Raw genomic sequence first — 17,159 nt, 5'->3', positions numbered from 1 at the left:
ACACACACACACACACACACACACACACACACACACACACACACACACCACTGAGCGTGCCCTGGAATCAGAGAGAAATAGAAGCACAGGCAGCTCTGTGCCTCCCAGGACTTCAGCATCACTTGCATATATTGCAGTGACCCCACAAGATTGTAATGGAGCAGCAAAAACAAAACAAAACAAACCCCTGTTGATCAGGAGAACCCACTACCAATGTATGCCAAGCTCCTGTGCTCCCAGTAGGTTAGGAGCATAGCCATACAAACCATGTGCAGCACCAGTCCTTGACTAAGAGTAAGCCGCTGTGCTCCAGAGTGGCTCTGTGAAATGTGATTGTTGTTTCAGGGTGGACTCCTGCCTTTCACTTTGGAAGTCTGCCGTGTTGTACCTGCAGAGCCCCCGCCTTCTATCCGCCATTCTGTTGATCTGTCTATGCTTTATCCTTGTGTTTTGTTTTCTGTGGCCTTAAAAACAATAGACTGCATGTATAAACATGTAAATATACACACCATTAGCATCATGTAATATGTAAGTGTGTAAGTTGTGTGAGGATACTCCATGGTGTTCATATGGAGATAAAGTGCTTCATGATTCGTTTCACAGAGCGTAGCCCTATTGTGACCAGGCATGGTGGTACATTCTTATAACTCCCAATGCTCGGGGAAGTGACACCAGGGTTACATGAGACTATTTCAAAAAAAAAAAAAAGAAAGAAAAACAAAACAAAAAGAACCAAAAGCATATCCCCATCATTAAGCAATGTAAATTTGACTGTATTGATCACAGGAAGGGATGAGCTTACACATGACCCTGTACCTGTTAGCTGTACTATTACTGGTATGTCTAAAGTTGTCTTTTCCTTTTACATGTGGTGGTAGGTACTGCCTCACCTGACCTTCTAGAAGAATTAAGAAATGACAAAAGCACTGGGTTCTTTTTTTTTTTTTCAAATTTTTATTAGATAGTTTCTTCATTTACATTTCAAATGCTATCCTGAAAGTCCCCTATACCCTCCCCCCACCCTGCTCCCCTACCCACCCGTCCCCACTTCTTGGCCCTGGCGTTCCCCTGTACTGAGGCATATAAAGTTTGCAAGACCAAGGGGCCTCTTTCCCAATGATGGCCGACTAGGCCATCTTCTTCTACATATGCAGCTAGATACACGAGCTCTGGGGGTACTGTTTAGGTCATATTGTTGTTCCACCTATAGGGTTGCAGATCCCTTCAGCTCCTTGGGTACTTTCTCTAGCTCCTCCATTGGGGGTCCTGTGTTCCATCCAATAGATGACTATGAGCATCCACTTCTGTGTTTGCTAGGTACTGAAGCCCTGGGTACTTAATATATTCCCCCTTTCATGGTGAGCGAGGACCATGGAATTGGCTCAAGAATGTAAGACACTTTGGGCTTTGAGTTACCATATTAAAAGTCCAACAACCTTGAAGCTTTTGCTCTGTAGGGACATCTTGAGCACACAGAGATACCACTCGTTTGAGACATAGCTGAAACACTCATGTGTGAGTAAAAGCCCCTAGCTGACTCTATCCCAGGTGGAGAAGAGTAGCGGCCAGACATCTGCTCTGGGTCCTGTCTCATTTCTGGTCCCTAGGACCTATGGACCTATAAGCTCTGCTTTAGAACACTCGCTTCCGGTTTGCAGCAGGGTAGTCTTAGATAAGGCTAAGTAGACTCTTTTGCTCAGAGTAAAGAGAGAGCCTTGAACCTGTTTTAGGCTATTGATTTAAAGTTGTGAATTACCAGTGCAAGGCTGGCGCTTGGAGGGTGCTGGAATGCTATGAAGGAGGGGAGGGGAAGGAACCTGAGGTGTCTGCATTGTTAGCGGGCAGTGTGAGAGAACTCCCACGCTGAGTTCTGAAGGAGTCCTGTGTTTAACTTTGTCTTGATGCGTGGTGTTACAAGGGCACTATGGAATGCCAAAGCCCAAAGATGGGGCACTTCTGGTATCCTGTGACTTAAGCTTTGAGAACAGGTAACTGTGGTACCAGGGAACCCATGACATAGTGCTGTGGGCCTTCCAACTTTCTCTGAGGTCAGAGACACTGGGAAAGCTTAGACCTGTGACACATTTTTTTTTTTCCTCAAACAGGAACATTGATGTTTTTTGTTTTTATTTTTGTTTGTTTTTTTTTTTCAAAACTCTGTGTAGCCCTGGTTGTTTTGGAACTTAACTCTGGCTGGCTTTGAACTCACAAAGATTCACTTGCCTCTGTCTCCCGATTGCCGGGATTAAAGGTGTGCACCACCACCGCCTGTCGCTAAACTTATCTTTGATAGCATCTTTAGGTGATTTAATTCTGGGCAAGATCCGAGTCCCCATGCCCTGGGATGTGTTGCCCCCACCTGCCTGGGCTCCATTGTTCCTTCCCCTTATAGACAGGATGTATATACCCTGCTAGATCTTTCTTGTCCTTCGGATGGATGTTCATTTAAGGCTCCAAAGCCATCTTTCATCAGATTTGCATGATGGAAGATGAATCAAGTATCCCACCCTAGCCTTGAATGCCATTCCCAGGCTCCAAACAATGATGGCTGTAAAAACAAGACAGAAGTTTCCTGTGTCTTTCCCGTGTACCCTTCTCCCTGGCAAAACAGGTCTGTTTGTCCTAAGTGTGCACATACATATTTGGGCAGGAGCAGTAGGAGATGTGAAGGTTCTGGGTAGCAACTGAGATGCTCCACAGCAGGCTCTCAGTGGCGATGGACCAGCATCACCAGTGTCTAGGAGTTTTTCAGAAATCAGATTCTCAATCCCACCCAGACCCACAGAAACTGTGGCTGGGCCCCACGGAAGGGTCTGACATCCTTGCTTCAGAAGAGGCTTAGAGCATCACATGTGTGCTGTACTGTATTTTCAGGAGGATTCCTACTGGGCAAGAGGCTTGAGGGACTGCTGCTCAACCGTGTTGCTTCATTGCTTAACCCTGACAAGGGCAGTGGTGGTGTGGACAGACCAACTTCAGGAGGCTGTTCTGGTTTCCTTTGTGGTTGTGACTAACAGGCAGCAGGAAGGAGGATGCTATGAACCCCGTTTCCAGGGTTACCTTCTTGCTGCTGATAGCAGGCAGGAAATTAAAACAATCTGTGATAAAGCTTTGTTCTTATTATCCACAGATGGCAGCTTTCAGATATGTGGGAGCAAACTATAAGTAAATATAGCTGGAAAACTTCATTATTGAAGAAAAATGACTTGGTGAGGTCAAGTTTACAGTCTGGGTTCATTTTAATGAAATGTGATATAGGTAAAATACTAGCATCAGTTCTACACAAAGCATTGCCTTTGGAGGACAGTTAGGCTTCTTCTTGGTCTGATTTTGAGTATATAAACATTTATATCATCTCTAGTCAAAACCACATGGAGTGGCTGGGGAGATGGCTCCAGTGGTCAAGGGCATTTGTTGATCTTCCAGAGTACGCAAGTTCAATTCCAAGCACCTCTAACTCCAGCTCCAGGGGATCCTGTGTCCTCCTGTGGACTCCAGGTGTCTGCATTCACATGAGCACATACTCCATCCCCATACACACAATTAAAGAAAAAAGATCTCTATCTTTTCTATAACCCCCAAATTTTCTCCTTGTCAATTTGCAATCTGTTTCACTTCTCTGCCCCCATAAGCCACCTATCCCCCCCTTTCTTAGTCAGGGTTTCTATTACTGCACAAACATCATGACCAAGAAGCAAGTTGGGGAGGAAAGGGTTTATTCAGCTTACACTTCCATGCTGCTGTTCATCACCAAAGAAGTCAGGACTGGAACTCAAGCAGGTCAGAAAGCAGGAGCTGATGCAGAGGCCATGGAGGGATGTTCTTTACTGGCTTGCCTCCCCTGGCTTGCTCAGCCTGCTCTCTTATAGAACCCAAGACTACCAGCCCAGAGATGGCACCACCCACAAGGGGCCTTTCCTCCTTGATCACTAATTGAGAAAATGCCTTACAGTTGGATCTCATGGAGGCATTTCCTCAACTGAAGCTCCTTTCTCTGTGATAACTCCAGCTGTGTCAAGTTGACACAAAACTAGCCAGTACACCCCCCACCCCCCACTATACTTTGGCCTTTCCTTGAACAACTTCACACCTAGGGCAATAATCTGTCAATTGGTTATCTCTTCAGATTGCATAAAACTGAGCTGAGAAGAGTGATATGGCTGGGATATACAGCCTCCTCAGACACCAGTGCATATGTGATTTGTCATTGGCTGATATTGCTGGGCCATGTTTCTGTGTGACTTTATTCCACGCAGAGACCTAACATACCATTATGTGTCAGTATGTTTTTCACCAAGTTCGTTTTTCACTGAGTTATACATGGCAGTTCTATCTATCTATGATATCTATCATCCTTTTTTTAAATTTTGAAGTAATTTTAGACTTATGACAAAATTACAAAGATAGTACAGAGGGTTTTCATAGACCATCTCACTATCTTCTACCAAAAAAGTCTCCCATGCCCATGGTACAGTTGCTAACACTTAAGCCAATATTGGCATAATGATATTAACCAACATGTTTTATTCAAATTCTGATTTTAGTTTTAATTGCACTTAGCTATCATATTTTCACTAATCTCTTTTACTCTGACAATTTTACAGCTTTTTCATGTTTTTTTTATGACCTCAATGATTTTTCAAAACATTGCCCATGGAGCCATGCCTGATGGTACAGTACACTCTTATCATCCCAGCTATTTGGACAGCCAAACTGGGCAGATTGGTTCAAGTCTAGCCTAGATAACTTAGTGAGCCCTTATCTCTAGAAAACGCTTCCTAAGTGATCTTAAAGTGTAGCCGGTTCCTCTTCCTGATGGTTAGACTACAGTTGTAAATTCTGGGTAATACTACACAGGTGGTATCCAATGTCATTATGTCCTACAAGTGGTTGAGTCACCCCTGACCTACCGAGTTTCTCCACTGTAGAGATGCCATTTTTCCCACTGTGCCTTGCCTAAGGTCCAACAGCAAGCTGGGTCCTACTTAGCCTAGCTTGAGGCTGACTCTAACGTGTGTAGTCGTGAGAAGTTTGTTCCTTTGCCAGAAAAAATGGATATCTGGCATCCCCTGCTCTCCTTAGTTCATTTAGAAACATGCATTGTTGTGTTTATACTCTCATGTTTATTTCTCAAGGATTTCAAGGATTTTAGTGAGCTGTCCATGCCTTATCATGATACTGAACTCTTGGAGAAATCCAGGGTACTTCTGGGAACACCACGGAGCTATATTTAAATTGCTTTTAGAAATACAACCAAAGGTTAGGGCAGAGTATTCTGCATAGGTGACTGCTGCTGGAGAAGGGCAATTTACTTAGAGAATGATGGGGCTTGTCTCTGCTGGTCTGTATTTAAACCCTGCACATGTCCATTCTTGCTGGCCACCTAGTGACTCCTACCACTCAATCCAAGGTGACTCCAAGTGACCTGATGAAACAGAGGCTTCTGCATGACTCAGTACCTGAGCCCCTTGAAGGTCAGGCAGTGGGGGTGGGCATTTGTCTATCTCCGTGACTCATAGCCTGCCTTTCCGAGGGGAAAATTGCTGTGGGCAGCTGCAAAGCCATGCTCATCCCCCACACTTGTCTTATTGTTCTGTGTGGACTGGGTATCCCTGGATCCTTCCAAGTCTACCAAGCCGTGAGAACAGGGGTTTCCTGTGCATGTGTGACAGTGACAGGTGACACTTACATACAATGTTGTCAACACGGTGGCTATATCACAGAGATGACTGTAGCTCATATCCCTTTATCTTTCTGCAGCCAGGGCAGGATGCTCTTGCTGTCACTGGATGTTAAGCGAGCTGAGTGCTCCCATGGGTATCCTCTGGTTAACCTTCTCCTTTGCAGATGAGGAAGGGATTGTTACCAAGTGCAGCCTTTAAACATAAGGCATCTTGCCTGAACTGTCTCTTGTCTGCCTGGCCATATGTGTGAGGTTCACAGCTTACCTGACTGCTGCCCCCTAAAGAGGCATGCACATACAGAATATAGGATTTATTTCATTATGAAGGCAACCACTTAGAGGAAGTTTGACGTTTCCCTTGGTAATTTTGGAGAATTTTGCCAAGCTTGCCGGTGTGTGGATTTTGTACATCTTTGTTAGGAAGTGTGGTGGTGGGAAGAGTTGCCCCCACCCCCCCTTTACCTCCATGCACAGCCGCTCACTTTATCATGCCCTCCCCCCTCCTCCCTCCCAGCTCAGGATACAAATGCATTTGGAAGTCTGCATTTCTCCTGAATGTTTTCAATCAATTAAGGAAGAGAGACAGCTTGCTTAGAAGGGAAAGTTAACTAATTTTCATTTTTAGCTTAAAAATATTTACTAACCTTCAGTATTTAACCGATTTTGTGTTTTCCCGGTTCCAGATGTCCTGAATGACGCTATATTTGATGAAGATCATGACGAGATGGTGATCGTGAAAGACATAGATATGTTCTCCATGTGTGAGCATCACCTTGTTCCATTTGTGGGAAGGGTAAGTTCTCCTTATTGCCTAACTATTTAAGAAAGTATAATGAAAAATCTTAAATTAGGACAATTGTATTTCAAACTGTCAACTGATTCTTAATATTCTCAATATTTACAGTCTACTCAGGTAATTTTTGACTAACTATTTTGGCTAACCTAATAATTGGAAATTTAAGCTGGGCAGTAGTATCACATGCCTGTAACCCTAGGAGGCAAAGGCAGGCAGATCTCTGAGTTCAAGGCCAGCCTGGTCTACAGAGAGAGTTGTGAGTTCTAGGACAGCCAGGGCTACAAAGAGAAATCCTGTTTCAAAAACCAAAAACTAAAGAGAAAAGAAAATTTAAAAAGCAAACCAAGCCAGGTGATGACATATGCCTATAATATTAGCAATCATGAGGTGGGGGCAGGAGGATGTCTCTTTGGGGCCAGCCTATGCATATAGAGAGACTTTGTCTTGAAAACAACCCTCAAAGATGGCCCACAGTGACCTTTCATCATTAGCACTGTGTTCGTTGGTTGGGATAATAAGGTTAGGCTTACCCACTTTAAGGTGGTTCCTGCTGCTCTGAAAAGCTTTGCCCTGTATTTGAATGAGCCGTTTGCTCCCAGGTCCATGTACACTGAGCATGACATCCGTGACCTCAACAGGCAGGACTGCAGGACTTCTGGAGCCAGAGGTTATGGTATTAGTGGGTTTAATTGGATTCTATCCCTTTTTATATTAGGGAAAGAGAATCGAATGCCGGCTAGATAAGTGAGAGTTGTCATTAGATACACCTTTGAGGACATGAATGTTGACAATAACAGTGCCCTCTTATGTCAACTCTTAATAGTTTAATTCTAATTTGACTTTCCAACAGGAAACTTGTAGGGTATATATGAATATTTAATATTTTCTTTGCTTTTTGTTAAAATATTTTTATTTTCTTATGATTGGAAGACAGAAATGGCACAGCGTATGAAGATTTTCATTGTTATATATTATTGCATTGTACAAACCACAATTCTGATCTCTTGTTTTCTTGCTGTTAAAAACAATATAGCCTGAGCAGGGCATGGTGGCACACACCTTTAATCCCAGAGGCAGAGGCAGGTATCTGCCTAGCTTATATATCTAGTTCTAGGTCAGCCAAGGTTCTTATAAAGAGAAGCTCTGTCTTGAAAAGCCAATCAGTCAAAACAAAACAAACAACGAAAAACCCCAACCAACCAACAAACAAGGTCACTCTCATAGCCAATATAGTCACTAACTTTCTCTTGGTGTACATATGCATCCATTTCTGCTGGGATGTATCTAGGAGTGGGGTTGCAGGGTCATAGATATGCCCATATTCACCTTACTCCCTGCTGGCCTTCAGCTCTGCAAAGGAACATGTGGGAGTTATCAATATTTTATATTCCAGTAGCACTTGGTACTTCCTTCTTTAGTATTTAGTATTATCTATCTATCTATCTATCCTCCCACCCATCTATTATCTATCTAATCTCTGCATACTTTTAAAAAACTTTGATTCTTTGTGAATTTTACATCATTCACTCCAATCCCATTCATCTCCCTGTCCCTTCACATCATCCTCTGTCCTTGCAACTTCTCCCCTCCAGAGAAAACAACCAACCGACCAACCAACCAAACCTCAACCAACCAAACCTCAACCAACCGACCAACCAACCAAACATACAGAATCCTGCCATGGAAGCTGTGCTGTGTCACGGTGTGTCATGGTGTGTCACACAGTATACTCTTTTGCCCCAAACAGCTTTACTTGTGAATGTTCCTTGCAATGAGGTCTGGTTCGAGGCCTCTGGCTTATGCCACACTATTAGTACTGGACCCTCACAGAGATTCCTTGGACATTCCTCTGTTGCTCTGTGCCATTGAGAATCTGAGGGACCTAACCCTTCACTTACTCCAGCAGTTCATGGATGGGGTGGATGTTGGGGTGGGCTAGCTCAGGGCCCTGCATCTAGGCTTGGGTGGAAGCTGAGTTAGTCAATCCTCCAGCACGCCTGGGCCTGCTCCATGGAATGACAAGGAATGACATCATTTGTATGTACAGTTCCTGCCATTTAAAGGAGTCTCCCTGACTATACTGTCCGTGATGTTACGTGCCCATTTTTTCCTTATTGAGTATAGTTTTTCTCGACAGGCTTTCAGATTTGAATCAAGAATTTTACTAAGAAACATAACAAGTTTACTTTTAATTTGTCATTTCAGTAACAAGTTTGTTCTTAAGAAGTTTCTTCACATAATTTGAAAGTATGTATGGAATTGCTTCATAGGTTTATCACATTGTCACTGTGATAAGCTTGACCTGTGTGTATGCTATGGTCTTCCTGTATCTGTTTGTGTTGTTATGAAGTGCTTTCTGTGTTTTCATTTAGCTGGTAATCTCTCTCTCTTCCCTGAAGGTCCATATTGGCTATCTTCCTAACAAGCAAGTCCTTGGTCTCAGTAAACTTGCCAGGTAAGTATGAGGCCTCTAGAATTGTTCCTATTTGCCAAGACACTCAAGATTTCTTCCAGGCTGGAGCGATGACTCAGTGGTTAAAAGCACTGACTGCTCTTCCGGAGAGTACCAGGGTTCAATTCCTAGCACCCACATGGCAGCTCACAACTGTCTCTAACTCCAGGATCTGACACTCACACAGATGCATGCAGACAAAACACCAATGCACCAAAAATGTAATAGAAAATGTCTTAGACTTTATAAAGTGTCTACCTTCTGCATCCAGCTTAGAAGTGAAATCTGTTCTTGCATAGGCAGCCCTAACATTGTCTCTGCCTTCTTCTCCCTCACTGCCTGTTCCTCTCTTCCCCCAAACCCATGACTGTTGTATGAGCTCACAGCTTTCTCTGTAGAGTTTTCCCCAACTGGAAAATATCTGTCACCCCTAGTCCAGCCCTGGATCTTAAGAGGAGGTTAGTTAGCAGTGAGGGATCGGAGAGGAAACACACATGAGTCTAGCTGCACTATCTTTCTATTTGGGGAGACAGAGAGTAAAGAGTATTTGCATATATGGAGAATAGTACCCAGAGCATAGCAGGAAGTACATTTAAGTCATGTAGGAAAAAAACAGATCCCAAGACTCACAGTAAGGCCTGCTTTTCTGAAGCTATCACATGCCTCCAAAGCCTACACTGATTCCCAGTGAAGTGCACACAAGTAGAGGCATTGGCTTGTCTCACTCCTCTAGGTATTTTGCCAAGTGTCTTGCCCAGCAGTTGAACAGAAACAACTAGAGACTGCATACTTCACGTTAGTGAGTCTCTCTATTGTATTTTCTCATGGGTGCTAGGAAGGGGGTACTCTGCAGCCTTCATCTATCCTTGGCTGGGCCTTCTTTCCAGTGTGAATCCTTCCCGTTTTCAAATACGGCTGGATCGGTCAGTGTTTCCCAACATTACTGACAATAGATAAGTTTTCTCTCCTCTGTGAGTACATTCATGGTTACCAGGGGACAGAAAGAAAGCGAAGGATTTCACACATTGCTGTACAATAAGGTTTCTCTCCACCGCACACTCAATTATGTATTGGAAAGTCACTCATACACATCATAGGATTTCTATCCCCTGTGAACCCTGTGGTTCATGTGATTGAAAGAACCATGAAGGGTTTTCCTGTTGCTTACACACAGGGTTTCTCTCTAGTATGATTCATAGGAAGCAATCACAACCACTGAAGGCTCTCCCATGTTCCTTAGGTACACAGTGCTTCTGTCTGGTGTCAGATAACTGAGGGTTCCTACCCTCTTTGTATTTATATGTCTTCTCCATGTTCCTCATTTTCACAGTGGCCATACTTAGGGATGAATGACCTGGATGGAGCATCTACATCTCCACTCTGTAGCTTTCTTCTGGAGTTTTTTATAGCACTTACACTGGTCGCAGGCCTTTCCATTGTATTCTGTTTCCAAGCTGTTAGGGTGTTCTGCTGTCTTTACCAGGACTCTTGGAGGTCACACAGTAAGGGGAGCCAAGCCACTTGGGACCCTGTTAGCATGTGAGATACAAGGTTTTAAACTTTTGATCAGCCTTCGTGTGAGGCTCTGGCTTCCTGCTTTCCTCTACACCTGTGCTGTGTGTTTCTCAGTCCGGCAGGCAAGTCCATCCATGTCTAGGTCATTGACTCTGTGGCTACAAGGCTACACCTCCCTTTACTTGGCCTGTTCTCCTCCTCTGCTCTTTTTCCTGCATGTTCATGAATTAAAAAAAAAAATTTTTTTATTTTCAAGCTGAGCATAGTGGCAAACCTTTAATCAGGAAAAAGAGGCAGGCAGATCTGAGTTCAAGGCCAGCCTGATCTGCATAGTGAGCTGCAGCATAGCCAGGGTTATGAAGAGAGACCCTGACTAAAAAAATAACACAATTTAAAAGAAAAATAATTTCCTACCACCTTTACTTGGGATTTTAGGAAGAAGAGGTGATGTGTTGTATATGTATGGCAATTTGTGTTTAACTGGAAGTCAGTGTGAAGTTTTATTTATAGATCTCTGCTAGGCCCCACACGATGGTGGCCTAAATGTCCTTATGTGTTTTAATTTGTTTTTATGGAGTTAGTGAATCCTGTGTAGGTAGGTGTGCTGTGTTCGAGCTGTGTGTATGCTCATTTGTCCATGCATATGAATGTGTGTGTGTGTTATGAATTAAGAACCAAATGGAGGGGTAGATAAAGAACTACAGTCATTGCATTTAAAACTAAGTTTGCTTCACTTGCCTGAGGTTACAGTGACCTCAGTCGCACTGGAACAAACGTGTTTCTGTGACTGACTGCTCTGTGGCTTTGTGTTATAGTGAGATTTGCCATAGTCCTAAATGGTAGCCCTCATCTTGTTCATTTCTTTCTTGGAATCTGTATAAACCTGTGGTGGTTTAAATGAGAATTTCCCATTGGCTCACAGATTTGAATACTTGGTCCCCAGTTGGTGGTACTGTTTGGGGAGTCAGGAGGCGTGGCCTTGCTGGAGGAAGTGTGTTTATGGGGGTGGGCTTTGAGGTTTTGAAGCCTTGTGCCATTCCTAGTTTGCCCTCTCTGCTTGTGGTTCAAGATGTGAGCTCTCAGCTTGCTGTTCCAGCTTCTGTGCCTGCCTGCTGCCGGGTCTCCCCACCGTGATGGTGATGGACCCGTAAGTCCAGATAAACCCTTCCCTTTATGAGTTGTCATGGTCATGGTGTTTAGCACAGCAACAAAAAAGTAAAAGCAGTCTTCCCCCAGTTACTTACTCCCAAATAACAGTGAGAACAGTTGATTTTACATCAACTGTGAATGACAGTATCATCAGTATGCGTATTGTACAAGCACAGTCAGAGGTGCAGTTTTCTGGTATTCTCTTTTCCACCAAGGATGTTAATTCTGCCTTTATCACGGGGATCCTGGCATTGCTGAATCTGTAATAGACAGTCTATACAGGGAAGACTGAGTTGGTGATGGCTTCCATACTAAAAAGTGTCACAGAGCACTGTAAGCTTAGGTATGGTCTTTTTACTTTCTTCTCTTTGGTGCTCAGCTCAAGTCCAGGGCCTCATTTAATCTAGGCAAGTGAGTGGCTCTACCGATGAGCCATACCCCCAGGCCTCTGAAGACCTTGAAGACCTCTGCATGATTGGCAGTATGAGAGATGACTTCTCGAGTGACCCAGTGGAGCCATGAAATAAACGACTCAGAGGCACAGGAGGACAATCTTGGTTATGTCCTTTCCTGGTGAAAAGACCTTAAATAGTTAAATCTTCTGTGAAGCATTACAAAGAAACTGATTGTTAGCATGAGGATTTGCCATTGTGCTAATAGGATTAAAATTTAAGAATAAAATGGAACACCAAACCAAGGCATTGAGTGTTCAACCGCCCGTTTCTTTTAAGAAATAAGAATGCTTAGAGATCAAGGGGTAATAAAGAAAGCCATGTCTTCGCGAAACCTCACTGTTCATTTTAATCTTGTGTGTGCAGTTTCTTGTCTGCTCACCTTTAATGCATGACCTTTCCATTCCAGTGAAGTCAAATATCAAGCAGGAAAGCTTCGAGTCACAGGAAGACACCAGACGTGATTTCATTTGATTCTAGTGGAAGTCTAGAGTAAACTCAGACCAAAAAGCTGTATGTTGTCTTGCCTTAGAACAATTGAATGAATATAATTAAATCTTGGAATTGTAGTTCCTAGGTATTGAGTTACCTTGGATTGGAAGGACTTTCCAGGTCAGCTACTGCAATGGTCAGAGAGAAGGAAACAGCAGCCTCCTCTTGAAGGGGGAACGGGACGAGGTAGCTTCCACCAGCTTAGCCAGAGCACCCTTGTCTTCCGAGTTAACCTGTGTGAAGGCAACTGTGGTGCACGTCTTCCTGTGGACCAGGTGCCCCAGCCTGGCCTTTCCCTTAATGATGCAGTAGGGCACCCCCATCTTCCCCCATCTTTCGACACAGGACAGACAGGAAAACCACCAGCTCAGTGGGGTCTCTCATGGGCAATCACCACCAGCTGAGCCTTCTTGTTCTCCACCAAAGAGGTGACTGTATTGGCCCCTGCTCCAAGTTTTAAACTCCACCGTGTAGTTTTGATTTAGATTTCCTTAATGGCTGAAGATCCTGTTGTTTGCCTTTTTATCATGGATTTCCAAGGCTCTTTAAGCAGGCACGACTGCTCACGCACATCCATGCTTTTCATCTGTCTTGCCTCACACAGCTCCCCTTCTGGCTGACAAGTGCTTTCTCCTTCCTCTTCTCACTGCCCCCTCCCACAGCTGAGCTTCCGTTCCCCCCCCATCCCCCCCAACCCCTGGGTTGTGTATTCCTCTGTTCTGATCTAAGGGTCCTTGAATCTGCTGCTGGAATGTTCTTTCTCAAGTGCAGACTTCATTGTGCTGCCCCTTTTGTGACTGTCCATAGCTTTTAAGACAAAGTTCAGGTTCTTTGGAGTAATGGAGAAGACTCCAGAGAGTAGAAATTGAAGTCTAATCATTGAAATATTGAATCAGAGATTGCTGGAGGTCTAACTGACTGAGGGATCCATTCTAATATTTAGAGATAAAAGTATGTGTATCAAAAAGATAACCTTAAAAACCTCAATGAATCTTTGTTCTTTTTGAGAGCTAGTCTAGAACTCACGGCAGTCCTCTTGCCTCAGCATCCTGAGCACTGGCTTTGCAGGGGTCAGGCATTACATCCAGCAAATGTATGACTCAGTTTTCATAGCTGAGGCGAGGATGCAGTACATGGGAAGCCAGGAAAGCTGCCTGTGAACATAGGGGAAACGGAATGGTTAATGTTGCCGTGGGGTGCTCAGCGCTGCCCAGTTCCATGAGTATCCCTTGTTGACTCGCCAAAGAAATCACCCATTTGTGATGTATTGCATTCATAGAAGAGCCAGGCGTGGTGGTGCACACCTTCACTCCCCGCACTCAGGCACAAGGATCTCTGAGTTCAAGGCCAGCCTGGTCTACTTAGTGAGTTCTAAGGGAGCCAGGGATACGTAGAGAGACTGTCTCACCAACCAAGAGACATGATTCATAGAAGAACCCGAAAAGTTGCCTGGGTAAAGTGTTATCAGGAGTCACCTGCTCCTGATAACATAGCCTGCTAAGACTAGGTAAGTTACAGACTCAGCTCATTGACAAATAACAGTGGCACAAGTTCTGATTGTTACAGAAACATGTTAGTTGCAATGCTATTTTCAGACCCAGTGAGGCTCACTCCTAGTGCTTTACACAAAGTCAACAACCACTGCCATGGAGGTGCACTGAGGAAGGCTGTGATGACCTCCTGGTCCTGTGTGGGGGCGGCCGTGCCGTGCTGTGGGGAGGTATAAGCAACTGCACTGAGAATACACAGGACCTAGCACCTAGCCATAGTCTGTCCACATGGCAAGTCAGGGCACGGACAAGATCCTTGGGTATCTTGCAGGAAGAAGCGCACACAGGTATGTGTTCTCAAAGCCCTGGCAGAGTGAATACCACCCGTGCAGCTTTCAGTCGGCCTTAAGTGGTCAGTGCGGTGGGTGGGGATGGGGAGTTGGCTCAGTCCCACAGTTTCTAAACATTTCGTCCAAGTTTTCTTCAAAAATCCAACTTCTCGCCGGGCGTGGTGGCGCACGCCTTTAATCCCAGCCCTTGGGAGGCAGAGGCAGGCGGATTTCTGAGTTCGAGGCCAGCCTGGTCTACAGAGTGAGTTCCAGGACAGCCAGGACTACACAGAGAAACCCTGTCTCGAAAAACCAAAAAAAAAAAAAAAAAAAAAAAAATCCAACTTCTCTTTGAACCAACATCTCTCAATTGTGGGCTCCTGTTTTTTTTTTTTTTTTTTTTTTTTTTAAGAGTACATTAAAAACAAGGAAATCCTTTACTTTAAGAGGGCAAGAACCAGGGCACAAGCAGGGTACAGTTACACTCAGAGCCAAAGTTCAGTGTCAGGTGTCTGGGACTCCTATCTTGGCTCCAGGGGTCTGAGCAGTTCCACCCCCTGACTTTCTACCCATAGCACACAGTCAGTCTAACAGGCCCAGGTGGCTTCACGCCACAGCTACTGTCCTTGGTGGTCATCCTGTGGCACTGGCATTTCCAAAATGTGGGGGTGTCTGTGCAGCTGAGTCACACTTTCATTGGTAGCCTCCTGGGATCTTTTATCAAGACTCTGACACTGCCACAGGCTGCCAGATATCAACTTCTCTCCATGACCCTTTCAATCCTGGGCCTTCTGCTGCAACTGAGGTTGCTCCTTCACCAAAGGCCTCTTCTGGCCTCTCACAGTACAGAGCCTCTGCTACTTCTGTGACCCTTTCATGTCACTAAGCTCAGCTGTCAGCATGAGATGCAACCTTGGGCCCCTCTGCATTATAGCTCTGTGTGCTGACCCTGAGGAAATAACTCAAAACATTTCCCCTTCATGACACTGGTCTCTTAGTCACAGATAGTTCTTCAGCTCTCGCTGACTTGTTTGGATTTTCCCAGCAGAGTGAGGGCTTTACTTCAGTGGCGTTGGTCTTTTGTTAATCACAGCTGATTCTTCAACTCCAGCTTACCAGACACAATAGATTCTTAATTCAAAATATCACATGAAGGCCCCGATAACTAGCTATGGATTCACTCACAAACCTGGCTTCTGTTGTCTGCATTGTTCTCAGCGATGTCTTTACACTTCTCACCACAGCCTATTAGGCTTGACGGCCTCTCCAGCCCAAACATGGTCATGTCTGTCACAGCAATGGTCCATTCTTTGGTACCAGTGTTTTGTCTTATTTAGGGTTACTACTACTGCTGCTGCTGTGGCTTAACACGGTGTAGATGGCAGTGTTTAGATGGAACCTGTGGTTTATTCCTCGGAGTCGCCATTTCTCTAGGAGCAAAAAATCTACATTTTATAACCACTGAACCCAAGACATAGAGTGACTCGTGTCATGGGGGTCTCCAGATTGGGTGGTCAGTGTGATGACGCTTATGCCACTGATAGGTGCATGTTAGCTAAGATGGAGCACTTTGCCAGAGGTGTGTATAGGTGTGTGTATGTTCTAAACTGTCTCATAGAAGAAGTGACTCTTAATGGAGTCCAAAACGTGAGCAGACAGTAATGTTTCAAGGAAATATTCTGTCATGCCAATTGCTGCCCCCACACAGGCTGTCCATACATACTACCACCTGGCAGGTTTCACTGCAAGGCCAGGAGCCTCGTATTTGGGAGAGCATTAATCCTGTGAAATACTTATATAAACCCTTCGTGAAGAAAGGCCTGAAGAAATCTAATCTTCTCTAATCTGATTACTCTAATAGATTTAGCTGGTTCAGTAGTTGACCTACTATTAATTAACAAATAGCCTTTTTATTTTTAACTCGAACCTTAAGCTCTGATAAAACAATATGATTAATTAGAGGGCCCGAGACTCAGCTTGAATTGATGACTGGGGGGCGTCAAGATTTGTTACTCCCCTGTAGTTATGTTTGCCCTAAGTGAGCTCTACACTCGGGGCCCATTAGTTCTCCCAGTTTCTCTTTAGGGGCATGGGAACAGAGCTGAGGTGTGGCAGGTGCTCTCTGCTTGAATGCTTCCAAAGGCCATCTCCCCTGGCCACACACCCACCTTTCCAGCTACAAGCTCACTGTCTCACGAGGCTTTGCTGAATTCATTTTATTAAACACGTGACTAACCAAAACATTTCTTTTTTTCTAGGATTGTAGAAATCTACAGTAGACGACTACAAGGTAAGTACAAGCTTTATCAACAGAAAACATTTCCCCTATTACAAATTAATAAATGTGATGCAGAAATCGAGCCTTCCGAGGGAGGGCCCAGAAACGTGTGTTTTAAACCTGTAGAGGAAGCCCCGCCGTGCTTTCAGGCTCCTCCCGTGTCTACGCATGTATGGACATTTTCAAACCAGACCCTTTACATCGAAACAAAAGCAGGCTCATATGTACACACAGCCTGTCCCGTTTCCTGTTCAACACACCTTAAACAACTTCCATACCTCACACCCCTAACCACGTGGCTGTTTCAAGTTCCATTGTGTGAACTAATCCTCCAGCCAACCTCTGCTCTGGGAGGCATTTGGATTTTGTCAGTTTCCTGGCATTGGCATGATTCTGAGGACATGTTTGCATGTATTGAAAAAAGCAATGTTCCACCCAGATGCCCCTCAACAGAGGAATGGATACAGAAAATGTGGTACATTTACACAATGGAGTACTACTCAGCTATTAAAAAGAATGAATT

General features: G+C 44.4%; 1 protein-coding gene across 1 annotated transcript in view; it reads left to right on the top strand.

Moving 5' to 3' along the window:
• Window positions 1-17,159, top strand: part of Gch1 (GTP cyclohydrolase 1) — a 36,297-nt gene that overhangs the window by 14,665 nt on the left and 4,473 nt on the right. Inside the window, exons 2-4 of the mRNA XM_021182170.1 lie at window positions 6,367-6,476; window positions 8,879-8,934; window positions 16,617-16,648. Coding sequence (XP_021037829.1) covers window positions 6,367-6,476; window positions 8,879-8,934; window positions 16,617-16,648 — 198 coding nt within the window. The remainder of the gene's footprint in view (window positions 1-6,366; window positions 6,477-8,878; window positions 8,935-16,616; window positions 16,649-17,159) is intronic.

This window comes from Mus caroli, chromosome 14 (assembly GCF_900094665.2).
Source record: "Mus caroli chromosome 14, CAROLI_EIJ_v1.1, whole genome shotgun sequence".
In the NCBI taxonomy this organism is placed as follows: Eukaryota; Metazoa; Chordata; class Mammalia; order Rodentia; family Muridae; genus Mus; species Mus caroli.
The sequence above is the reverse complement of the archived record's forward strand: the minus strand, read 5'-3'. Positions and strand labels throughout refer to the sequence as shown.